Source organism: Platichthys flesus, chromosome 13, assembly GCF_949316205.1.
Source record: "Platichthys flesus chromosome 13, fPlaFle2.1, whole genome shotgun sequence".
NCBI lineage: Eukaryota > Metazoa > Chordata > Actinopteri > Pleuronectiformes > Pleuronectidae > Platichthys > Platichthys flesus.
In genome coordinates, this window is record NC_084957.1 from 23448112 (window position 1) to 23474928 (window position 26817).

A 26817-nucleotide genomic window follows, 5' to 3' on the forward strand; every position below is an offset into this window, starting at 1 on the left:
CATAGGAAAAACATTTTATTGAAAAACATTTTCAGTTTGTAACAGACTGGTGGAATGTGTGTCATTTATCCTCACTTTGAACTTGCTTCAGATCTTTGAATGTTAAAATCATTTTGTCACAGCCTAGCCATCTCATACTGCAAGGGAGTGAAGAAGATGGCTACAGCCACCCAACAAACATGACATGACTAAAGAAAACCATGGGGAGACGAACAAACAATGCAAATATAATACTGTGTTACTTACAAACTGGACTGAAATTAAATCATAAACAGAACAAAGAAGAAAAAAGAAACTAATTCAATAAATATTTATGGTACACACTTATGGCACAAATATGCAGCAGTCGGTTTGGCAACTTTTCTCTCTTTTTTTTAAACCAAATTTCCATGGAAACAGTGCAAAAGGGGAGGGAGTGGGGAGGACATGGGCTTTAGAATGCACGCTAGCTAAAATACATAGCAAAAAATTCAAATTTTATACAAAACATCTTACTTTAAGAGTTTATAAAAAGATTTTATTGGGTTGTGGTCGATATTTACATAAGCTATTTACCAAAAAAGTAGTATGCTCTGTTTTACTGAAGTGTATTCTGTTTTTTTCCGTTCTTTCTTTTCCCATTTACTTTCCTAAAAAGGTGGATAAGGCTATTGTAACAACCCAGGATCCATATACAATACAAACATTAATGTATTTACAGTTTCTTACCTACAGAAGTACGGTGCAAAATTACTGAGTCAAGTGACCAAGGGCTGACCATACGAGCAAGGCATTTACAGTAGCCTGAGGTGCTTCTCCTAGCCCGTGTGCTAAGACTCTCACAGAATCGCTATTGACAACTCATAACAGGTTGAACCAATCCTGGTCAATGTTGGGAGAGCGTTAGTTGAGTGGCTGCTAAGAAAAGGACGTCAGATTCAAAGAAACTAATAAGATTGTCATATTCTGCTGCAGACAGACAGCAACTAAACAGCTATTTCTTTGTTGTGTAAGTTTGTCTCTTCACCTTTTTCTAAAAAGCTGTTCAGTTGTGATATACACATAAATGTTTTAATGGTTTCATTTTTCACAGTTTACCTTTGTACTACGGCACATGGTTCAAACAGAAAAAGGATCAAATAATTCTAAAAATAATGCAGGAAATAAAAACTAACAGCAGGCTTGCGAGAAGTACTTTGCTAGTTTTGTGTCATTTGTTTGTTGTTACATCTTTCAGTGGTTAAGAACACTTTCCATAGGTGTTTTTTTTTTCTCTTAATTGATTAGAAAAATAAATAGGAATTGCATATTTGCAGATTTTGTAGCCTCTTAGAGGCACAAACTTTAGATCATACAAGGCTTGGCTTTTCGGTGAAATTTGATGCTTTTTATGAACAATGACAATGTAAATGATGGCCTGATATATGCCTAAGTCACTTTTATGATCTTAAGTCAAAGATATTCATGGATGTGAAGTCACTGAAATATAGACATGCTCAACACACGCACGCACACACACACACACATGCACAGGAAACATGAAAGGTGCATATGAGGAGAACTGGGGGCACTGGGTGTTTGTGGAATTGTCCTTTGGAAGATGCTACACAGATGAGTGTGGGAGAAACAGCTACTCTGCCCTTGTGTACATCAATGTGAGCTATCTTGGGTCAGATAACTCTCCTCACCCGGGGGCCAGGTCCCAGGCGGCCCTCCCCTGATCCTTCCTCCCAGGACCAAGGCCTGTGATTATGAATGAGAGCTCATGAAAACACAGGACTCAGAGGGTTGAGAGATATCAAATAATCAAAAACCTAGATTGCATAATGTGCACCTATACCATAATATATTAACAGTACTTCTTCCTCTCCATACCTCCTGATAACACCTGTGCTCAATGTGTCTATCATAAATAAATTCTGTTTTTTTGATTTTTCATCTTTGTAATGTCCTTTTTCAAATGTACATCTATTTTAACAAAAAAAAAAGAAGTTAATTAAAAACTCACAATATGGAAATGCTAATGGATATTCCAAAACAGTGAAAATGTAAGTAGATGTCCCTGTGCTTTGTTTTAATGATAATAGGAGAGCACCAGTCACACTGATTTTGGGCAACCTTAAACATCAATGGACACCGAGGGGTAAACATTACAGTACCTAAAGCTGTTTCAGCCAGCTATGCTAACCTCAACTAGATCTCAGGCCTCTTTTTCACCTGATGCAAACCAATGGCAGTAAGGCGAAATAGATTTCTTTATTGCCCATAACACTTTTCCAATTGAAAAGTTCAGGTTCCAGAGAAGTTGAGGCAAGCTCTTGTTACGAAACCTGTCAGGATACAGCTGCTCTCCCATCTCTAGCTATAACTGTGTCTCTCTGTGGACCACTGTGAAGAGTGGAGGTACCGAAATGGGATTAAAAGTGCTGCTCTATGTTTATGAAAGTCCTCCACTCTTCTCAGGAGCCGTCTGACAGACCTGACACTCTTTACGTCCTCTCAGGGAGTAGGGTGCAAAACTTAGAGAAATCTTCACTCCTAGCCACTTTATGGTAACTTGTTACTAAAGGAAAAGGAAACCACACATGAAAACCAAAAACAATGTTGTTGACAGTACAAAAAAGGAAACAGTTTTTTTGTCCTTAAAACCTTCAAGTAACATCACAAGTTTTTTAGCAAAGCACAGTAAGTGATCTGCTGAAAATCTGATACCTGGGAATGAGGAGATATTTTGCAAATCCACACTCAAACCCAAACAGTTCACATCGACTGGTGAGACAGTGTGTCTGCGCGTGTGGGTGAATGTGTGCACATGTGATGGTGAGCATGTGGGTGGCAGGGTGAATGGATGATCTCCGAGAGTCTGTCAGGAAATTCCCAGAGAGGATTGTTGTGAGAATCTTTCTCCTTTTTCCTCATCAGGCAGCAGAGTCCACACAGTCTCTCTGACTCGAGAGCATCAAGCGAGGGCAGCCACTTTGTGAGTTCAGGATTAACCCATATATGTCTTTACCTCTCCTCCTCACTCTTTTTTTGTCTCTTTCACTCTTTTTCCAAGTAGTAGTCTCTCATAAGGTGAGGTCAAAAATTCCTCCTCCTTTCTTTTCAAGAAACCCCTTACATCCATTCAACTGTTTGTCCAATCCCCCCCAAAAAAACACGCTGTACACCTGTCTAACTTTCTGATCACACAACACTCTGTTCCCCAAAACAGTGAGCAACAAACCCCCAGAGAGCAGCAGCATTAACAGCGGCAGGTTTCTCTCTGGCCTTCGACTCAACCCATCTGCCCTAACTGTGATGAAATCTGACAGCAAGGTATCAGCAAAACTTTTAGAAAGAAAAAAAAGTGACAAAACTACAGAGAAGAGGAGGAGGAGCTGACAGCGTGAGAGAGACAGAGAGACAGAAACAGAGTGTGTTTTCGGGTGTGCAGGCATTGCCAGCCAAAACCAAGGACCTGCTCTGCCTAGGGATTGTTCCAGTTTGTCTCTGCTTTTAATAGTCCCATCTCAGACTTTGTAATAGATGTTAGCCGGGCTCTGAGGCGGCATCTCCTGAACTATGTAGACCGGGTGGCCGTAATCGCCGCTGACCTTCTCGTAGTGCGGGCAGAAGACGCTGTCAGCAGTCCTGAGCGGGATGATGATATCACTGGGCTCTGAGCCGTTATTGTTCCCGCCGCCTCCACTCCGTTTGGGCGTGGCCAGGGTGCTTAGAGACAGCGTGGCGGCATGCTGCGGCGAGTGCTTACGGTGCCGCCGCCGGTACTTGAGCAGTAGCAGGACCAGCATAATGATGATGATGATGAAAATTACGCTGCCCGAGGCGATGCCAACGAAGATGGCCACATCAGAGCCAATGATGCTGGAGGACTTTCCACCATTGTTGTTGTCATTGCTTTCTCTGGATGCTACATCTGAAAGACAAAATAAACAAAAGTGACCCAAATGACAACGTGGGAAAGTCGGTTTGTTTTTCATCTAGAGGTTAAAAGAAAAGCTCAGGTAGGCACAAGATTAACTAAATCCAACAATCTGTTGTCTGAATGTATGAATGGCCTCATTTTAAGGCAAGGTAAAGATCAAGCCTTCGTAGTGAGGGGCCAGAACTGTCGGTCACAGCCTTCATAATCTGATTTTAGAGAGTTGTGGGGGACGGGGTCTCTTGCTGTCCAAAACTAACTTTCGGTGTCATTAAAGGAAAGAAGCTGAGAAATATTTTAGAAGTGTTTCTTTTGTCATTCTTTCCCCACTATTCTTCACGATCTTTCTATCATATCACAGTAAAGGTGTCGAGCACAGGCCGGCATCATAGGGCTCGAGAGTTAAACCTGCCAATAGATTCTTCAACAACGTTCCATTCGATTGGTGGCTTTTAATCAGGTAACTGCCACCTTGAAGTAAGGGCAGCCTGATGGGATGAGAAGAGGCTCAGGAGATACCAGAAAGTAGCACTTAGATAAAATGCAGTTTTGTAAAGAACAAAACATTAGCTTAATTTTCTAAATAATAGCACCATAAGGAAGAAACTAAAATATTTGATGTTAACATGACACATCACTAGCTGTGTTCTAACTCACAGCTATGGACACTCTGGTTTACATCCAAAACTCAAGGGCGGGTGTGTTCTTTTCTCCATGGGACTGGAGTGTGTTCCTGAGCAAGCAGGATTATTGTGTGTCCCTGTCTGCTTCCCCTCCGGAAGTTTTACAAGGGGATTAGGCTACCTCAGACACTCTGCCCACAGCACCCATATGCTCAAGCTTGTGGCTGAGATAGAAGGATGCGACATAGAAAAGCAGGAAGACATGAAAACGAAGTTTGCTGATGCCTGCACAAAAAGTGGGGGGCATAATTCTAAGGGCAGGATGGCAGATCTACATGCTTGACGTCAAATCTGGGAGTGAGAACAGTGTCAGGACAGGCCACGCCCACAACAAACCAGGACACAAGGGGAAGGACTGGAGGAGCAGCTATATAGGTCAGCTTGTTTTTGTTCTTGGGCCCTTCCTGTTTCTTTTTTTCTTTTTTAGAACACAACTCACTGCAGGAATTGCCGTTCTGATTTTCTTTTTGGGAGATTTTAAACTTCAACAAAAAGCAGAGATAAGCCAGTCTGCCCCGAGCTGCACATTAGGCTGTGTTTTGTAAAGAAAAAAGTGTGTGTCTGTACTAAGAACGAGTCATTGAAACGATGGAGGACCGCGATCAGATTATTTTCTGAAAAATTCCACTTAAGAGGGGGTTTAAGGCTGGAATGGGTCCAGTGTGAAGATACCTTATAAGTCCTTGAGAGGCCAGAGATGCCTATCAGTTTTATGGGCAACATTCAATTACAAGTTGACCTTTTCTTTCCTTCACTTTCTCTCTCTCTCTCTTTCTCTCTTGCTCGCTCGCATGCACGCACACACACACGCACGCACACACACACCCTTACTTAATGCAAGATTTGCTCTTTGCTGGCTGAACAAATGTCAAAGAGTTAGAGTTTGATAAATTCTGTACTTGATTACCACTTTCCCCAGATTTGAGCTCAGCGTGGGGGATCTCACCTGTCTTCTCCAGAACTTCATTAGGGTTGTAGGTGTCCTTGCCATCTGAGTAATTTGGAGAGTAGGGTACTCTGGTGGGGTTGTCTTTGGGTGAAATAGGATCAGAGGGATCTGGGGGAAAAGCAGATAAAACAAACAGGAATTAATGGTGAATTATTTATCACATTCAAATGTGTAGGCCAGAATGTAACCTTCTAGCAATGGCAATAGGACACTCTAAAATGAAAAATAAAAACTGAATGATTCATGATGATACACGGTTCATTTTTCTAACTTCAGCTGAACGTCTGATGTATATTTTGCATGGTTCTAATGTAATCATGGATTTTACCCCAGCAATAATTCATGGAGCTTATGTTCGGGCAGGTGAGTATTGTGCTAAGATATACTTTATAGAAAATATCATTTAAGCTATTATTGTTTTGTTCATTCAATCTTCAAAAATTATTTTTAGCAAGCTTCCTTGAGCATCAGAAATGTGTCTAAGAGGACAGTTTTGAACATCTCTAGAACCTCTAAATGCTTCCATGGTGCTCTTAGCAACTTAGAACACAGCTTTTACTGGGTCCTGTTTGTGAAGATATGGCATTTCGTGACTCAGATATTACTGTATCAACAATAAAGTGCAGTTCATTTTTTTTTTGGGGGGGGGGGGGGGTCTGCATATGGTTCTTAATGCTACTATAATGTTTGTCAGTATATCTTATGTGGTTCTTGAGCTGGGCGGAACTAAACAATCACACTAAATGCTGAAGTAATGTACTGAATATCTGCTGTTATAATCACTTCTACTCAGTTTGTGCTCTGTCAAACTTGACTGTTCTAGAACCACACTAAATGATACATTAAATATAATAGATCCACTGATTTGTAAGCAACTCTCATCAACACTGGAGCTGATACTCAGTCCGATTAATCAGCAGAACCAATTTCCAGGCCTGTGCAGCACCTCTTCCTCAGATTGCTGCAGGTTCGATTAATTCCCTGACCTTCAGCAATTAGCAATAGCACTGACGCGTGTGTTGATAAGAGGACTGACCCCAGGATAGCACCATTCTGACAGGCAGCCCGGCAACTGGTTTATGAATAATTATCACTACAATTAAGAACCGAGTCGGATTTGACTGTGGCTGTGTGGGGGGTCAACTGTGAAAGTGTTTTCTTCAGAGAGAGTATCTGCCAGTCAGGCTGTTTGTGTCACACATGCAGCATCACAGATCATGAAAAGTGTGTGCAAGTCCATCTTAACTAGACTTGCATGTGTGGCAAGCTTTCTAGCTTAAAGAATATGATTCATTGCATTAGGTTTCCGCTAGAATAGATCCCCTGCCCCCTCATAGCCCCAGGTGTCATGGAGACAATGGAGCTGTATGCTGTACAGTCTCCTATGACTTTAAACACAAACTGTGAGTGCCCGCTTGTGCCTACAGGCGCTCACAACCATAATTTAATAAAACAATACTCACTTTGTCCCACTTTCATGATTATTTTCATGGACTTGGTTTTGCACACTCCTCCCTCCTGGTTGTCAATTCCCTCCATGGTGCCGTTAGAAGTAGCTACAACAGAAAAGAGAACGAAACAAGGTTAGGATTCTGTATAAAAGGTACAAACCTGGAATTGGTTTGGAGCAGAGGTAGTCACAGAGCTGGATCATTGTACATTTAAAAGAAAGAGTATACCTTACAGGTTTGATAACAACACTGTTAAATGAATGGTAACACAGTGGCTTAAAAGAGGCTACTGTCAGCATCTGGTAATAAAAAGTTGTGTAGGGGAATTTTTCTGCCATACAGGCCTTAAGCCTATCTCGAAAAAACAGCCAATTCCCAAAGACAACAGAGGCACTGAAAGCCTTCCGCTGAGTTAGGATATGACTCATACCCCTTTAATAAAATCACAATTCACCCGTTCATCAACTCAGTCGCTCTATGCCAGCAGAATATTTCACATCCCTAAAGTCAATTAGTTTGAGTAATTGCGACTGTAATATGCCTAACTGTGCTGATGGGGCTCGTAAGGGAGGCAGCCATGGGAGGTAAGGAGAGGGGAGAGAGTGAGAGAAGGAGACAGCTTTGGCTACGACGACAGTGGCCATCTTGGAAAGCTGCTAACAACACCCCAGAGAGCGGTAGCCAGTTATTAAAGAACACACTGTGGGATTTTAAAAGCCCCAAAACACTCAGATCGAAAAGCCAAACTTGCTGCTAAAAACAGGTTGATGAGCGATGGTTTGAAAAAAATTGGGGAATTTTCCAGAGGCATTGCAATTAGGGAACAGAGGGAGGTGATAAATACCTCAATAGCCCTAAGATGAAAAGAGCTTAAGGATATGAAAAATGTTTGAAGACAGGAGAAAATAGAAGCGCATTGCTAAAGACTGAGTTTAAGGGACAGCAGCAGATGTCGGGAGAGGAAGCTGGAAGGGTGGTGCGAATACATCCCACTTCAGAAAGGAAGAAATACAAAGGATCTAGAAACAGATGATGTATGGGTCTGTACATTTAAAAAATAAAATATCAACTTGTGTCGAACTTGTGCAAATGTGGGCCACACACACACTAACTGCCAAGGCCACACTGCAAAGGCTCGATCAGCTGGATGTTTTCTGCATCATTAGCTGCTACCCTGCCTCCGTGTTTGCCTGCTTTTATCTTTGTTGCCTCCGGAGGCTGTTGGGTGGAACTGCAGCTTGGATTGTGAGTGGGATGGGGAACAGGAAAGGACGAGGGGGGTAGGGATGTGGGGGTAGTGGGGCTTGTGGTCTATCAGGTCGGTAACACAGAGGCTAACGAGCTGCCAGGGCTTAGCGGCTTGGCTTCCCGCCAATGCACAGTGGCCCACATTGACTGCTCCCACCACACTGACCCCCCCCCCCCCCCCTTTCGCTCTGCTTCCTTTTCAGTCTATCCTCCTCTTTCCTCTTTCTGGAACAACACCCTATCATCCAGAGTTTCGTCCTCTCTGGTGTGGCCACCTCACAGCCACCTTCTACCCTGAATTTCTGTGCCCTTAAAACATACTTGCCACCTCAGCGTGTCTTTCTGCACCCGATGCATTTCCATCAGCTGCAGAGGAGATGACTGGCAGGTGCTTCCCAAGATCCTGATTGAAATACCTAAAAAAAAATGAAGCTCTGCATAATTTGCACCTTTCTCCTTTTTTATTCCCCGTTGTAAATTTTTTCCTCCTTTTTCTCCTCGTCCTCAGCTACCAATCAGTTGATACCAAATCCCCTTGCTCCAATGTGACAATGATGGGAGTTGACACAAAGAGCATGTTAACAAGGACTCCCTGCCTCCCTCCCTCAATCTTGCCTCTCTCGCACTCCGTTTTTTTCTCTAGCTGACCTATGGCTTTCAAGCAGAGACTGAAAAGCACATTACATACAAAGCTCCTTACAGGCTTGTGCTGTTGTGCGTACGCTGATGTGCGTGCTTATTGTCTTTTAACAAATCTGTTAGAGAAGTTTGCAATCCTGCATCTTTATAATCACCACAACCACCTTAACGCTGTTTACTTAGCCGAGTGATTAGTGCAAAGAGGCTGTGTTTGTGCCTCTTTGCAGGTATGAGCAACATGGAATATTGAGGTGTGCGCAAGCTCAAACCAATGTGTGCTAGAGAGACAAGGGTTCACAAAGTAAAAAGGGCAATGCTCGTAATTTGGTCTCATATGGTACTTATGTGTTGTTATATGGTACCTCCCTCCATCTCCACTTCCATCTTCTTTCCCTCTTAGTCCTATTAAACCATGTAACACATCCAAACTGATCTACACTGAGAAAAAGAATCATCTGTTTCTAACTTTGCTCTTATTTCCTTGACATTGAAAATATATGAAGAAACATTCAATCTCCTGTCATTTTAAACCTTAAACTTTCTTCCCCTTTAAATGTGGAGGTAAACACACACTCTCTATGCCAAGGCTTCAGTCCAGGCAAGCCTGACTTGGATTTCAACAGAATTTGATTGTCAAAACTGTTAAGACTGGCTGAATGACTTGGCCCTGCTCGGCCCTGCCAGACAAGGCCAGACTGAACTGGCTGACAGACTAGCTGGCTAGAGTTAACCAGCTAATCTGTAATGCTTGGGGAACGCAGAGGGAACAGGGGGTGGAAAGACGTGGTTCATACAAGACCCGCACAAATAGATTTAGTCATCGACTACCGCTCGAATTAGAGTACCCAGATAAGACTCAAAAGACAGGGAGAAGAGGTAGGGGAGTGCTAGAAAGAAAATGGAGGACAAAAATGGTGAGATTAACCCTGAAATGCAACTTGTGTGTGACCTTCTATAACACAAATTGTAACGATAAGTGAAAAAATGAAAAAGAAAAAAAGGACAAGAAGAAGAAGAGCTACATTATATTTTACCCATTCACTCAATCTCAACTGAAAATTACAGTAAATTTTTGTGAGCTTCAATGCGAGACAATCAATTGTGAGCTTCAATCCAGGTAAAGACTGGGAGCTCATAACCCAGTTCCTTCCTTTCCCCTAATGTTACCAGCAAATAGCAAGAAAAACCTTCCATACGGTACATAACTGTGTTCACTTGTAGAACTAGTCTGATACAAGGGATAGTTTCACTAACAGAACATTCAAAGAGCGGTGAAAGTGGTCCACATTTTGACCTTTAACAGTTTAGTTGTAGGCCAATATTGTGGCTATAGCCTAATATGCCAGTATGAAAAGCTTAGTAAAAGCTTGGGTACAATTAATACACAATGCACTGCTGAAAAACAATGGCGGGCTGTTCATAAATAGTGGAACAGAGCAAAGGCATAACAGACTGATGAGGCCTCTCAGAAAGACTGATAGGAAGAGACAGTACTAGTACTGCAGAGAGAATGAACGGATGGAGAGAATGAGGATGTGTCCCAGAAAGACAGAAAGAGAAGAGGAGGAGAGACAAAGGCAGTTATGATCTAAACTCAACGCATAATTGTCATCCGTCGGGCTGCCATGGAGCGTGAGACCAGCATCACAGTGCTGGTCTTCTGGACTAAAGCGCGCACACAGACACACACATGTGCACGCGCACATACACACACACACACACACACACACACACAGCAGTACCAAACCTGTGTGATAACCACCATTACCAGTCACTCAATTTTAAATCTCTTATTTATATTGACCTGCTGTAGTTATATATTTAACATCAAAGTGGGTTCAAATACAATATTGTTTAAAAAAAATCTAATTTCACCCGCTGCAAAGATCCACGGCTATATCTTTTTTTAATTATTTCTCCTCATTTAGTTTTTTCCCATGCAGATCCATATTAGCAGTGAGTTTTACTGATTAATTGTGTCATTCATTTTCAGAATATTATAAAAATGCAATAACTAGTTTTTTAATATGAGATTGGTGAATAAAAACAATAATAGTACTTTCAATCAGACAAAATTTCTAATATTTTATACAATTTAAATGAGAGTGCAGGGGGCACATATCATTTTTTGAAAATGGTGATTTAAGTTATTTTTCTTTTTTCTGTGCATGTCAGTCTTGTCCTCCTTTAGCTCAACCTTCCCTCTCTCTTTAGCTCTCTTCCCTTCTCCTTTCTCTCTCATTTCCCTCCCTCCCCTGTTTGCTCTCTTTCTCACTCATTCTGCCCTTTGTCCCTCCTTATTCATCTTCCGTTCCTCACTCCTTCCTTCAATCTCCCTCAACCCCTCTCTCTCTCCCTCTTTAGCTCATGTAATCATCAAGCTCACTAGGTTCTCCACTGCAGGCCATGCTGCCACAAACAATCACATCAAACTCATCTGCACTCAACTAGAGCAGCAATGTGCATGTTGTTCACTCAAACGAACATACATGCACGTACACACACACTCATGCACACATACACATGCAAATGCAGGAATGTGCACACTAAACCTTGGTGACAGAAATCTGTACTGTGCAGCTGCCTCTTCTACATATGCAAGAAAACACAAGAAGAACATAAAAAGCTGCCAACGCACGCACGCACACTAACACACACACACATACAACTAAGCATAGTTATATTACACACTAGCATACTATACATTATTTCTCTTGCACAAGAAACTAACAACCTCTCAGTCTTTGCTACAGGGTTGTGGGGACACACCGTTAACTCTTGTTTTTTGTTGAATATCCATCTAATCTATGTCCAGCCTTGACAATTCATAACACAAGACACCCGTAATCCAATTGGTGTAGAATCAGATCCAAAGCATTGATGTGGGGGCCTTAGCAATTGTGAGGATAAATGGAGGATTAAACGCTGGTTAATTAATTACATATCAAGTGCTCACTCTAAAAGGCTAATGAATTCTTCACTGTGAACTTTCTGAGGCGGAGTCACACTCTGAGGGGCCTTGGACGACACTGCTGGAGGGGAGATAACAAGATGGAGGTGCTACCACACAAGTCAAGGCCCAGTACCTATTACTTCTATAGTGTGTTCACCCAGCACATCGAAAATTCACAATTACACCTACAATCAGAGAGTCACATATTGGCCCAGTGCAACAATACTAGCTCTCTTTTCTCATTCTTTGTATGTTTATGTGTGCTTTACTCCTGCTGTTTACCCATGCAAAGAAGAAGCTTCTCTAAACAGCCAATACAAATAAGGAACAGCTCTAAGTAAACAAAGTAAAGAGTGGGCTTTTAAAGCTGCAGAACCGGGGGCAGAGGTTTGCAAGATGAAGCATATAACAGCAGTAATGACACACACTCCAGTAGAGAAACTGCTCCCTCCCCTCCCTCTTTAGGCTACACACTAGTATTTTGGGTTGTTGTGATGGGGGTTCGAGAACAGGGGATGCCAGTGGAGAGAAATCTGCAAGAACTGCAAAATTGGATTTTCCAGAACCTCCTTTCAAAGTTTCGTCGAACTTTACCACCACTCTTATTTTATAACGTGTTGACTCAGCAGGCTGATGATCAGGAGAAGTTTTGGCGTGAGGCGGTGGGAAACTGAATATTTTTCCGGTGTGCTCAGGCTGCGGTAGAGAGCCACACCCGGAAATACATGGATAGATAAAGTGAGAAGGAGTGTTGTTTCTGGGTGTGTGTACTGGTACAGCTGTGTGTGCCCATAGAAACTCTCCCAAACTGGTCCTGTAGCCTCCTGAGGGATCAGAATCAGACATCTTTTTATTTGCCAAGTATATATGCACATACAGGAAATTGTATGTCATCCTACGCACACGTCACCTGGCCATGTACACCTATATGCACCTGCACTTGGCTTGCTGACCTGTCTCATCTATGTTCTACAATAATCTGGATTGATCTCTGTTATCATGCTCAGTGGTAGGAACGAAAGCAAAACACTTGCAGCACCAGGGAAAGTAAACACCAGCATTAGCTAATAAATAATTAACTGCTGCATTTGGGTGGAGGAGCCGAGGAGGAGATAAGAGGAGGCTGATCGTGTCTGTGTCTCTTCAGTAAGTAGTTTATATATTCCCTGCGCGTGCACGCACACCCCCCCACACAAAAACACACACACACACAGACACCACTTTGAATGGGCTAGATGTTCTCTTATGGCTTATTTAGCAGCCAACTTGCAAAAGTGCAATGTTGCCTAGAACAGTGTCAAGCTCTTAACCTGCTGCTGATTATTTTCCAGAGCATCTGTCTGACCTGCAACACCACATAATTAGCAGTTAGACTCTACATAGCACAACATGCCCCGCCATGCAAATATCCTGCAGCTATGACACATTAGTGACAGAGCAGCCACTTTTGACGTTTTTTTTTTTTTAATTACCTTATGTGGAACGGAAAAACCCTTTTGTGTTGAAGAAACAGTTTTCTCCGGGGTTTTTTCAAACAAATTTCTCTAAAAGACTCTAAAAGGTTTGAGGATTTAGGCAATATAGTACAAGTAGTTAGTTACCTTCCACACTTTCTTTGCAAAATTTAACTACAATGGATGGCGTGGATAAGATAGAGCATTTCCTGCTTCTTTCCTTCTCTTTTTCCCTTCCTTCAACTCGCTCAGAAATATGGCCTTCCCCTACTGTGACAGCGCACAGATGGCTGTGGCAGAGCCTCACAGATGGTCCTATCTGCAGCACAACCCCCATCAGTGCAACACAGATGGTTCAGTCCACCTCCAGTGTTTCTAACCAGGGGGCTGTCGCTAAACCCCATCAGAGCTTCCTCGTAGAGTATCACAGGTAATAAGCAAAGAGGACACACCTGTACCATGGGACTGGATGGTGAATCACTTCTAAGCCAATACAATGAACTATGGGTTTGAGCTGCATAAGGTTTCATCATGTAGGAGCCTTAAGGACTCAGTATGCCTCAATAAAAAGAAGTGCAAATCTAAATGTCCATGTCAGAAAGGTTTGGCTTGATGAACTCTGCGTCTTTAAACCTCCAAACGTTTTCTTAAAAAATAACTTTCAGTAGCTTGGCTTTAAGATGCCCATGTGGAAACATGCTAGAAGCTAGATTTAAAAAGTGAATCCCAAAAGAGACTCACAATAGACTGCCTTGGATGACTTCAAATCGATCTAAAATGTTTACTATGTGCTTATATCTGTAGGCTATCCGAGAGATATCATCCTTTGGATGCTCTCAGTCTCTGATTATCAAGAAATTCTTATTGATTTTTCACTTGAAGCTCAGCTTAAATTACTTTATATAGTATATTTCCTCCATTTCTAATAATGTCTATCAACAAACTTTAGGGGATACTCTTCAATCACTTGTATTCAACTGTGTGGTAAATGTTCACACGAGGAGAGCAACAGTGACTGATGGTGCAAAATAGTTTTGATGTTGCAAAATAGTTTTGAGAGAAAAAACAATGATAAAAAAGATAATGTTTCACTCCACTGATGCGTCTGGACATGGTAGCATGTCAGGATAACACCTGACCAGTCTTTCTTAAACTGAAACATTGTTGACTAGAATAAGAAGAATCCACACAATAAAGCCAAAATTCAAGGTAATCCACCAAATGCTGCTTCCTCAACCTTGACCAACAGTTTACAGTTTACAGTTGCTATAACCCTTACAGGGATGGAATAAACGGTTACTTACAGATGATGTAGTAGTCTTTCCCCCTGAAGAACTCTAGGCCCCACAAATTGGGGCTGAACTCCTGGAACTTGAGGGTGAACTTGACATCCTGGTCAGGCTTGACACAGTTGAGGAGTGGAGTCTCAGCCTTGGTGATGGTACAGCTCTCCAGCTGCTCCCTGGGGACCATGTACACCTTGTAGTACTCCACTCCATCCCTCACCCCACCGTCCACGCGGGGGCATACAATGTCCAACTTATCCCCAATCTGGGGATACAATACCACCCCTTGGCCTGGCACAAATCTGAAAGGAAAAGCAGGGAACAACAGCAGAAAGAGAAAGATATTAGTTAGCTGCAGAAAAATGTATGATAAGTCATTCATTATGCTTTGTGGATTGGAGTGTTTGTCATTAAACTTGTTGGCCTAACTATTGATGAGGTACCTACTTATTATGTCCATTCATTTCAGACGATAAAGGATAATGGTGGAAGTTGTTGACGTGTGTTTTTATGTGTGTGTACTTGTGTGATGCAGAGTCAACCCCATTATCTGAAGATACAGTCACAGAGCTTTGTGGACGCAATGGAGCAAATATTTAACTAGATAAAAACACGAAGGTGGCACACGTGCCAGGTGCGAGGGAAATGGCAGAACAGCGTTAGGATACAAAACTAAAATTAACAATCAATAAAAACCCAGACAGTTTACCAGCAACAACATGAACAGCAGACACACCCAAAGAGAGAGAAAGAGAGCGAGAGGGACAGAGAGTATAGAGGAGTTTGTCTCTGTAAATTCCCTAAATTCTTCCCGAAAGAGAAATAATGTTGTCATTTAGTCTCCATGTAGTGAGAACCCCTGCAGCATTCCTGTGATTGCACATGCTTTCTCACACCCATCACAGCTGGAGCTTGAGTTAGAGGTGAAACCTTGTATTTACCTGCTAAATGAATTTGCCCCTCGCTTCAATGCCATTTGAAATGTTAACCATGGACACCCACAAGGCTTTTCATGGCACACTGTGAATATTGATATGAGCACACACTGGAATGCATTGCAAATATTGACTACGAGCAATGTCGGAAACATTGATGCTTAGTATATACACTTGAATTACTGTGTGTTTGGTGTGTGCAGATATAGCAATGGAGGGCCAAACGGACTCTTTACCCATGTGAGCTAGAGCTGATACAAAATAAATGGATTGGTCAATAAACGGGAAATGTATCAGTAATTCCAACACAAATGCTGAACATTACTGATCCACATGAAATTATGATTATTTGTAGATTTTCTTTCACTAAATATTTGAAAATATCATCTTGGAATTTGAACGGACATTTTCTCCTTTGTGACATTTTACAAACTAAACTTATTGAATAAAAACAATCTACAGAGGAGCTGCAACCCTGCTGTGAACACAAACATTCTTATTTAGTAAATTCTTCAGCTTTTTGTTCAAACCCAGCTAAATCCCATTAATTACATTCATGACACATATACATCAAAAGTTGTAAATCCTTACTTTTGAGTTCACATGTTCAACATTTTGGTGGATTAATGACTTACAATATTAACAACTATTAAAATCATCAATGAAATTCTATTTCAAACAAGTTCAAGATTTTTTGTTCAGTAATTCTATTTTTACCGGATTTCCCTCCAACAGTATATAGTGTATACAGTGTCCACGCAGTATTGGCAGGCCCAGCGTGAACTTTGACTCTTTCTCCTGGAAAAAAACTAGTAAAGAACTTCAGAGAAAGCAATAAGACGGTAAACACAGCTGAGGATTGACGCCTGGTCTACGGCTTTTGTTTTTGTTTTTGTTTTTTTAACAACACAGGCATCACAGGGCGGCAGGGGAACGTAGAAGACCGGAAGCAAGGCACGGCCGATCCGCAATTAAAAGTGAGCACAAAATGAAACAAGGGAAATTCAACAAAAGCATAAATACATACACAGTATATATATATACTTCTAATATATATATATATATATATATTGCCAGAGCAAGGGTACATACCATAGCATCTTTATATGTACAGATAGAGACACACTTATACATTATTTTTCTGTCCCCTTCCAGCAGGGTGCATCATCTTCTTTGAGCATAAGTGAGCACCCAGATGCACACACGTACACACACATGCGAATGCATATACACAGCACCTAACTAGGCCGAGCGAATATTTTTTTGTGCCCTCTGGGGACGCACTCAGTGGTGGTATAGTGTGTCTAGTGACGGACACAGGGAGACTGAGGGAGAGGTGGAGAAAAGGAGTACGGATTTGTGTGTCTATGCATTGTAGCACATCTGGAGTCATCTTATTATCTGTGTGTCCGTATCCGAGGTCGGATGAGGGGAGGGGAGAGAGAGAGAGAGAGAGAGAGAGAGAGAGAGAGAGAGAGAGAGAGAGAGAGAGAGAGAGAGAGAGAGAGAGAGAGAGAGAGAGAGAGAGAGAGAGAGAGAGAGAGAGAGAGAGAGAGAGAGAGAGAGAGAGAGAGAGAGAGAGAGAGAGAGAGAGAGAGAGAGAGAGAGAGAGAGAGAGAGAGAGAGAGAGAGAGAGAGAGAGAGAGAGAGAGAGAGAGAGAGAGAGAGAGAGAGAGAGAGATCCTTAGAAAAGCCTCAAGGGCTACACAAATGCTGTGGAACTGTATGTGTATGCATTAACCTTGTGTTTGTGTGTGTGTGGAAGGGGGCATGGTTGGACGCACTCATTCATGTGTGGAAGCAGGCACGTGTTTACACAGGGTGAAAGAATGCATTTATTCATGTGCTTATTTTAAACGTCTTGTATGTGTGAGTAAAAGTGCGTGTGTGTCTGTGTGTGTGAGAGAGAGCGAGAGCAAGAGCGAGAGAGACCTTGATGTGCCATTATTGATCTCTAAAGAGCTTAAATCTAGAATTCCTTTGTACTCTGCTTCCAAAATGACACTAAAAGGAGGTGAATAGCAGATCCTCTCCTACAGCACCTTGTTCGCTCATACCCTGTACTATCATACTCGGCTAGTCAGGATTCATGTGTGTCAGCGCTCATGACTCTATGGAGTCTGGGACTTCTGTCATTGTAACACAGGCACTCTTTTTTATATAAATATATTTATTCTATATTTGATCATATATTATCTTTATCGAAGAAAACTGTCAAAATTCATCTACAGGCAATGGCCCACACCTACTGTACATATACATACATGGTGATCAGATGAATCATTTTCCAACTGATAACAAACTTTACCTTTCGGACAATACTATCAACCAGAGCATCAGAACTGCTGCTCTGAAGCATGAATGCTATCTCTACAGGAAGCTGGCAACTAGCAAGAAATCCAACCAGATTAAACCTACACAAAGCTTACGCACAAGGAGAGCTGTGTCACACACACACACATTATCACAGATGTACAAGAGCTGAGGGAAATGGGTGTGTACTCTGGGTTTTTCCTGACAGAGTATACGTTTCTCTATCATAATAGCTGTAACCTGTTTTTTCATTGTCTTTACAATTCAACATGGAGATCTGCCTTAGCCAGGGGCAGAAAAAAAATTACTAATACACCCCATCATCTCTATTACACTTCTGTATTTTAGCCAGCTGATCTAAAACAAAGTGCTGTTTAATGAAAGCCTTCAATAAAAAGATAGAACTTTTTGAATGCAGGTCTAGACAAAAGGAAGACGAGCTGCCAGGAGGCTGATTAGGGGCAATATGTGTTACTCTGGACTGTGCCATAAAAACACTGACGGGATTAGGAAAAAACCCAGAGGAACAAGAGATGTGATGAATACAAATCGGACACTCAATATTTGTTGTGCGGCTGCCTCCTGTCCTGCGTCTCCTCCCCTGCTTATGTTTTGAGATATTTAAATGGGTGTCTGATACCAGATACCTGGCCCAATGGCAGCCATTAGAACTAAACACCAGGTGCAGAAGATTACGCAGACAGGCGGAGGAACCTGATAAAGCAACTTCAGAAAAATTACTTCAGGGAGGGAAAGAGAATGGAAGGGGCAGAAAGGAAAAAAAAGACAGCTCATTATTGTTAATTAACTTTATTGCACTGACTCCCAGCCCCCACCTAGGCACCCCCACCTTTTATCAAGATTTGGTGTATTAATCTAAATATAATCTGTGGCACATCTGATAAGTGTCTCACTACATTAAAGCAGTCTGGTTGTCCAACATTGTCACAAATTCCTTGAAAACTTGAGGTCAGATTCATCAGAAGGGCCCCAACACCAAAGGGAAGCAGATATCAGATATCTCTATGAAACAGTTGGGTTATGTAATTGACCAAATAAAATAAACTGAAGTTGTGGTTAACGAAATCACTAAACCTGTGAAAAGTAAAACAGCATTTTGGTGTGTATATAAAAGTCTACACCTGATACCTCCGGAATTAAATGTGATAAAGGTCAATACATTTACAAAGACAATATTTAGAAAATGCAAACTTCATGACAGGTCTACTTAAGTTAGGAGGTGAATATTATTAACCCATAACCCATAGTTATTTTAGTAATTTATCAAGCAAAAATTGTACTAATTTTATCAAATTAATTAATAAAACAATTATTTTAACAGCCCACACTCACAAATCACAGTTTGCCTCATATGGTTTAAGAAAAAGAGGCATCCTCTGCTCTTAATCCTCAACTAGATTGTGGAAATAAAATAACGAAAGTTGCAAATGTGAGGACTTTATGTTTTCTGTAACTGTAAAATGAATATCTTTGGAGTTTGAGCTGTTGGAAAAAACAAAACATCTGAAAACACCACTTACAGCTATGTTAACATGTGGCTATAAAATTAACATTTTATAAACTGAACTAATAATAAAAGAAGAACTAAAAAACAGAATGAAAATCATTGCGTTGCAGCTCTGTTTTTCTCTATGTTTCTGTCATGTCACGCACAATTTGTTCTTCAACATGGAGGCATCACTTGTCGAAAAGTGTAACCCTGCAGAAAGACAATCACAGGAGGTGACGAGAGCACAAGGGAGGGAGAGAGACGTCAAGAGGCACAAGCCCTTTTAACGTAGCCTGTTCAAGGCAGGAGCGCTGCACCGTTATTCCACCTCATCGTTCTGCATAAAAGGTACGGCCACAGAAAGGGGACATTGTTGCTCCTCAGCGGAGGTGTAGTGAGAGAGCCGGACCTGTGTCTGTGTGGCTTTATTGTGTCTTTGTGTGGTCCAGTGTAAACGAACGGAAAGGGCATATTACAGGGTCGTCTTGACGGCAATACAGCAGGGTGTCTGTACAAAAGGGCCTGTTTTGTAAGGATATATACAGTAGCGCACCTCGTCTCCTCTTACTGATCACTATTTGTCTGTCTGTCTGACCCCCTCCCCTTCTACAAACACACACCAACTGTTCTGACAGCGCAGGGAGAAGCTGCTCTCATCTCCAACCACACCATCGGGCCATTTTGTGGGAAGGTGAGAAGAGCCGCAGCTGCCTGAACTCTCTTGTCACCTTCGCCACATCTCCGCCAGAGCCACGAGGAAAAAGCTTTTATAATTTCTCATAATGATGCAGCAAAATCCGACCGCTGCAATTGTCAACTGACAAAAAGCCCTCAGCTTTACTTAGACAGGATTCAAACCAATGACTTCTGGCTATGATTGCTGGCAAGTGGTTGTCTAGTAGCCTGCTTACATTTTGCTGGCATTAAACTTTGTATACTACAAAGCGCAAAAGAGGTTGAAAAAGCAAACTAACAAACACACAACAACTAAATAATTTTTGCTGAACTTCATTTAGGTAGAGGGTATTACTGGAGGATGTCCGGGAGATGTAGGAAAATGTATGAGGCAGGAAAGAGACAGAACGAAAAAGATAAGAACAAGGAGGACAGTGTAGACCTGCTACCTACAGTTTTAACTACCACTTCTGTCACCTTGTGAAAAAATCTTCAATACAAGTTTTCTTGTATTGAACCCCTGCATTCTTCTGTCACGGAGCATGTCTAAATAACCCCCAGTGTTCCTCTCGCTCTTCTCTCTTTCAGACTTTCTATTTAAACCACTGGATTGTCGGATCTGTGTATAACCACACAGAGGAACAGTGGCCGTCCTGGTGTAATCCTCCCTTCCCAATCAGCCTTCCATTCTCTTCCTTTGGCCCTGAATTTGTAAAAAACAGAGTGATGAGAACTGGAGGGTGAATATTTACTGCAGACGAAGAACAACAGTTTGACTCTGAATCCCAGCTGCAATGCAAGGATTCATTATTGTGGCAGACAAAGAGGCCAAGCTGGGGCATAGTAGGGGTTAATCCACCCGCAATTCTTCGCAGCGCTCCGGCTTTCGCCCTCTGTCGGCCGAGGGGACAGAGTTCTTTACGCCGATCTTCACCCTATCCCCCCTTTGTGCTCTCCCTGGTTCTGTCTGCGCTCCAAGCCTTCGGCCCTACCTTTCATCCTGTAATCCAGGCCTATGGGATCTGAGCAAGCCTAGACATAATTATCCTCCTCATCCTGAGGGGCCCAGATGCTTTCTTCTCTCCTTCTATGTTTCATTTCTCTCGCTTTTTTCCTATTCTTTAAACAATCTTAATCATAAACGTTTCTCCTGGCAGTAATTGTAAAAAGAGCCACGTCAACCTCTATAACCCTGGCTGGGCAAACGCTCTGTCGAACATGGCAGGATCTCACTTTCTCTCCTATTTTCCCTAACTTATGCTGCAGGTCTATGTAGCTGAATTAAAACAAACGATCTGTCTCTCCTCTGGCTCCAGAAGAAATTTTTGAGGGAGGGATGGTTGGAGGAAGAGGGAGGGCATCGTTACAACATTCAGCACAAGGCCTCGTCAGTCATTCATGATGGACCCGCATCTCTATGTCCACCCCCCTCTCTCCCCCACTTCCTCCCTCTCTCTAACCCCCCCTACATTCACAAAAGTACCCACAGAGGTGCCCCCGTCACTGCCCGGTCACAAAGGGCCTTTAGGCTTCTATGTAATCTCTTAATGAACTGCAGTAGAGAAGAGGGAGCGCTCCTTTTACATAAACCATGTAAAGCAGGCATCTCTTTTGTTTCTACCTCCAGACTACAAAATGGATTACTAGGAGAAGGAGGTGTGAGTGGTGTGATGTGACTTGTCCATGTGTGTGTTTGGGGAGATTGGCGAGAGGGGGAGGAGGTAGTGGGGGGGTCATTCTTATTTTTCGTTATGAGTTCATTTATACAGACAGTAAAATAGTAAACAATAATGACATTTAATGAACATAGCTGCAGGCCCTGTGGATGGATTCTTCCTTTTTTGTTTTGTTTATTCTGTTTAATAGATGCACGCACACTTCAAAACACACGCACTCACACACAGTGTGACAGAGAGAGAGGGAGCCCAGCTATTTCTTTATCCTTTCCCCTAGCCTACGTATACAAAGGCATTATACTGGCCCTGAGCCTTCACATTTCTAACATTCATCCTTCCTTGAATACTCAAAGAGCAGGACTAAGGCAAACTAAAGGAGAGGCGCGCAGGCAGGAACCTGGTCTGTCGAGCATATTGCTGACCTGCTGAATAAAGATATTCACCATTCGGGGTTCTCGGTTACCAAAGAGGAATAACTGATACACAAAACTGAGGACTTTCAACAAGCTTAGACCAGGGACAATAAAAGTTTGGGTGTCATTTTTTTCAACTGACATCAAAGGGTAGTTATTTATCAAATATAAAACTCAATTTAAAATAGAAGATTTTGGTATCGATGTTAAAAAATTATATATTTTTTCATAATCAATATATCTTAATTTGTAATGAGAATAAAAGGAATCAGTAAGACAACAATCATTGCGCTTCATGTGAGATAGATTTAATTTGTATGTAAGAATTGACATTTAATTCCACCAGAGACCTTGAACTGCAACATTGTTCTTTAACCGACCCCCTAGATAAACAATTAACAGGTGTTTACTTCAAAAGAAAGAGGTGTATGGTCACACAATGATATCACTCCCTGGCCTTTATCTCTGAACTCCTCACCTAGACAGAACGCAAAGAATGCGCACATGCACAGCTAATTCCACGGAATGCCTGCTGCATTTGTGGCAGCCTAAAGCTAACTTCGCTCAGAGAGTGGACACGCTTTTTTCCCCCCCTCTTTCAAAAAATCTAAAGTGTGAAGTCAAGTTAAATTAGCAAAAACTGCTGCTCCAAAATGGAAGTTACATTCTTTGAATTTTAGAAATACAAACACATTTGTTGGGTTATGCCAATATTGAAAAAGAAAGCTTTGCCAGAAAAACAAAGTGAAGAATCTCTATACGTGGCATGATAATGACACATGGTCTGGTGTCGGGCTTTTGGACCTCATTGTATGTTCTTTGCAGTGCTGATGTATTTTGTATTCCAGCACTTTTTCTTTTCTTTATGGGTCTATAATATATACAAAAAGTGGCCAAAACTGAACAACACAGTGCCAATTGAGATTAAATGTATGTTTCCAAAGTGGAACCTTGAGGTATATGAACATCTACTATGTGTTTTCTCCCCTCTTCTCAGAATGAGGTAAGCGTATCATTTGATGCATAATAAGGTCAGGACACAGATGGCCATGGCAGTCAAGAGGCTAGAAGGCCGACATTGGTGCAAGTAGAAAAGTGGAGCTCAGTGCTACAGACAACGCAACAAATCCTCTCCGCAAGTACACTGAAATACTTCAGCACGCCACAGTTTAATGTTCATTTTCAGAAGTTGTAGCCTAAGCCACTCAACACAGACGCCTGTTACACCTTCATAACGTCTCTATTGTGTGTGTGCCTCACAGAGGGGAACAGGAGACAGAGAGGGAGATGGGCTCTCTGGCTGTACTGGAGCCAAGAGCTGAATTATTGAGTGACTTGGAGTTTGGCCGTGACGAAACGGCCACAAAGAGGGGCGCCCCCCGCCGAGCGGAGAGCAGGGGTGTCGAGGAGAAGACGGACACCTTGTTTATTTGAAGAAAGGAGTTTAGCCGCCTTTCTTGGCCTGTAGGAAGACAGAGCAGGCAAATGGATGCTCTCTGTGAACTTAGGTTGGGGGATGTGATATAAGAACAATGGCAGGAAAAGAGAAGTCTTTCACCCTATCACCCGCAGGAGGTCACAGGTAGAGCATTACTTGAGAAAACACACTGCTGTGTGGGACATCCTGAGACCCAACATCCACACGCTACAGCTCTCCAGCGCTCCAGCGCTTTCAATTCAGACGCTTAAAGCAGCGAGACGCGGGTGTAAATGGTTGCGCGGCGGGTTGGTGGTCAGTTCGAGGTTTTCGTCCAACTAAACATATTTCCAGCATAGTTCGCTCTAAAGAAACAAACCCGAGTTCATGTTTAAATGATTCTCATGCAGAGGGCTGGATCCAGCGACAGAGCATCACAGGCCTGTGTGCGTCCCGCCAGCTCCACGAAGCCTCGCTCTCCCTATGTTAACGATCCACTCTCCCAGGACGCTTGTCTTATTGCTCTCCTTCATATTACCTTCATAATGGGGGATCAAATTGAACACCCAGTATTTGACCAGTATAACTTTGGGGAATAGAGGGACCTCAACGGACCTGAGCTCAACACAAATTAAAATGTCTGCCGCATCACCTTTACTCGGAACTGTTACAAATATAAATTACAATACGCACAGTTGGAGTTATTATTGAGTGAGGAAGCGAGGCGTAAAATTACCTTGAAAATGAATTCCCCCTCCCTGTGTACAAGCTAAACGAGCCACACATCTCTGCAACTCCACAGAAATATGCCCATAAACAACAAATGATATGAGAATGACTAACTGCCGGGCCGCTCGCTCTGAGGCGGGTTTGTGCCGTGGAGACCGACGCACGGCCGAGCGGCCCAGAGCTGTTCACCGCGCGTAAATATTCAACGCCGACAGGACGCAAACAGCAAACAGGCCTGTATCCGTGCAACAGTAAAGTGAGAGCCTCACTTCACCTGACAGGTGTTCGAATGGGTACGAGACCGGGGTCGTTACAGGCACATTATCATGGTTGGTTCGACCTGAGCCTTCAAGTTCACAAATAAAAACCTAAACTCCGTTTTAAAAGTGTGGCGTTAATCTACAGGTCGGCACGGGATTCATTTGTTATTTTTTTACAACTGATTAACAAAGGTTCGCTGGTATCTGAGTCCCTCCTTTGACAAATTGGACCTCTCAAGACGCGACTCCAACAGTTCGCCGCTCTGACAATAAAGGCGAAGATAAATTCAAATTTCAAATCATTCTCGTCTGAGGGCTCTTTGTTCTACTCGATGTACACTGAAGGGAAGAACTGTGTGTGTAAAGCTACATTGTGTTAACTACTTTTATTTTACGCATAAAATGCCATGGGCGGCTCGCAAAAGCACCGTTAAATTATCCGATTTTCCGCGGCGTCTTGCTCACGGGGAGCGTAAGGCACGTCGGGAACCAGTCACCAGGCTTGTGTGGCACTTACTTGGTATTTGTTGTGTTCCAGTAGATGGACTCCAGGATGAGCGCCCGGCACAAGTCCACTTTGAAGGCAATAAACAAAACTCCAAAATAATAAATCCACATCGAATTCCCCATGGTGAGCCTGCGTGCCTGCGGTTGGTGCAAAATCCGTCTCAAAAGAACCAAATCTCTATTTAAAAAAAATAAACACCGAGATCAAGTGCTCCAGAAAATACTGAGCGCGGCGATGTCGTCACTTTATATCCCGATCCAGTGTCGATGCGCACTGACCACAAAGCCCGATCAGAGCATCTCCAGGAGACTGAGCTGCCACAGAAAGGCGCACGGCAGCAGTTCAGTCAGCAGACAGTGCGTTAATATTCTCCCCGCTCAGAGCGCACACTTCAACCCGCTGCAATACATCCCTCAGAGAGCAGAAGTGCTGGTGTCCACTTTGCACCGGGCGGCAGATGGAAAGCAACACGAGTATAATCCCCCTGCGTTCAAGTCCAGCATCCAGAGCCGCAGCAGCAGAGAACGGGACTGTGGTGGCTGACGGTGGAATGGTGAGATGTTCCCCTTTCAGCTGGTGCCGGTGGTGGTGGAGGTGGTGAGCAACAAACTGTGGGTGACAACAGCCGAAAAATGAGAACGGCTACACAATGGAATCGGATGGTCAAAACGAAGAAAATGATCAAATATGAGAATGAAAGAAATCAAAAGAGCTGGAATGGAAATTCTCATACTGTGGCCGCACCGAACAAGTGCTGCAGCTGAATCCTGCAGATCCGTCCCACACGCAGGGATGAAGCCTCGGCGACGCTCAGGGACCTGGATGGAAACTAACTGCGAGACTCGGAGACTCACAATATTAGCTAGAGTTGGTCATACCCAGGCCCCGCCCCGTGCCGCCGCTGATTGGTCCCTGGTAGGCAACTGGTTCAGTGGTGAGCGACACGGAGAGAAATTACAGTCCACACCTACTTTTGTTCATATGCAGGTGAAGTAACTTCACCCGAGTAAAGTGTCATACATTACATATTACATTTAAAATGTATACGGCAATAATAACAAAGGTGAAGGCACTTCTATTAAATAATAATAACACCCTCTGTTTGTCTGACTCCATCTGCACTGATGGTTTCTACTCTTCACGAGGAGCCCTTGTCCCGTGATCGTGTGGATGAGCCCAAAAGTACGAGCCAACATTTGGCCCCATAAGGCTTGTTCACATGACTTTACTCAGCCAAGGTGCGCGTCCCCGGTCACTACGCTGCTATAATGCACATCATGTTCATTCGCGAGGCAAGAGCGCCCACTTGCGGAAAATGCACCCGAGACAGCAGAGGAGAGTCACACAAAATCAAATATGTTTTTGAATCTAAATTAAAGTTGCAAGTGTATTCATTTATAACATGTTAATAAAGATAACATTATAGCGTTTAAAATATTGTTATGTATGTTTCACATAAGGTTTTTTTAAAGGAACATTCCTCGTGCTTTTTGAAACCTCCAACAGTTAAAAACAGGATTGTGCATTTTATGTTAACTATGCACGCACGCACCCCCCCCCTTGATAAACCGCTTTAAATTTAATTATTCAAATTTCTACGCTATGTATATTGTATTAAACAAATTTGACCCGATAAAGGGTTCGTATTTACCATTTCCATTTAAGTGCCCTAAAGAACAATTATAATGGCAAACATTCACACGTCCTGGAAGCACTGCATTTCTAGTCAATGGTCGCTAATTAGAGCAGCGCGCACAAAGACACACAGACGCACACGGTGTCACCTCTGCTGTGTGAGGATTTGTCACCTTCTC

General features: G+C 42.6%; 1 protein-coding gene across 3 annotated transcripts; it reads right to left on the bottom strand.

Moving 5' to 3' along the window:
* efnb2a (ephrin-B2a) lies at positions 1–25817 on the bottom strand. 3 transcript variants are annotated; one of them, XM_062403173.1, is made up of 6 exons: positions 25748–25817; positions 25013–25612; positions 14586–14869; positions 7000–7092; positions 5534–5644; positions 1–3898 (listed from the first exon to the last, which is right to left on the bottom strand). In XM_062403173.1, the coding sequence occupies exons 2-6, from the start codon at positions 25123–25125 to the stop codon at positions 3492–3494; spliced, it is 1008 nt and encodes a 335-aa protein (XP_062259157.1). In that variant the 5' UTR covers positions 25126–25612; positions 25748–25817; the 3' UTR covers positions 1–3491. The 3 variants fall into 3 exon arrangements, with proteins under 3 accessions (XP_062259157.1, XP_062259155.1, XP_062259156.1); XM_062403171.1 differs by having other exon boundaries at positions 25737–25810; XM_062403172.1 differs by having other exon boundaries at positions 25013–25810.
* Between the last annotated feature and the right edge of the window lie 1000 nt (positions 25818–26817).

Bases quoted from the DNA above. Each gene is read 5' to 3' on its own strand.
- efnb2a (XM_062403173.1), bottom strand. From the start codon at position 25,125: ATGGGGAATTCGATGTGGATTTATTATTTTGGAGTTTTGTTTATTGCC. The intron at 7,093-14,585 runs GTAAGTAACCGT...TTTCTGTTGTAG, and splicing joins GAAAGACTACTACATCATCT to CTACTTCTAACGGCACCATG. The intron at 3,899-5,533 runs GTGAGATCCCCC...TTTGTCTTTCAG, and splicing joins TGAAGTTCTGGAGAAGACAG to ATGTAGCATCCAGAGAAAGC.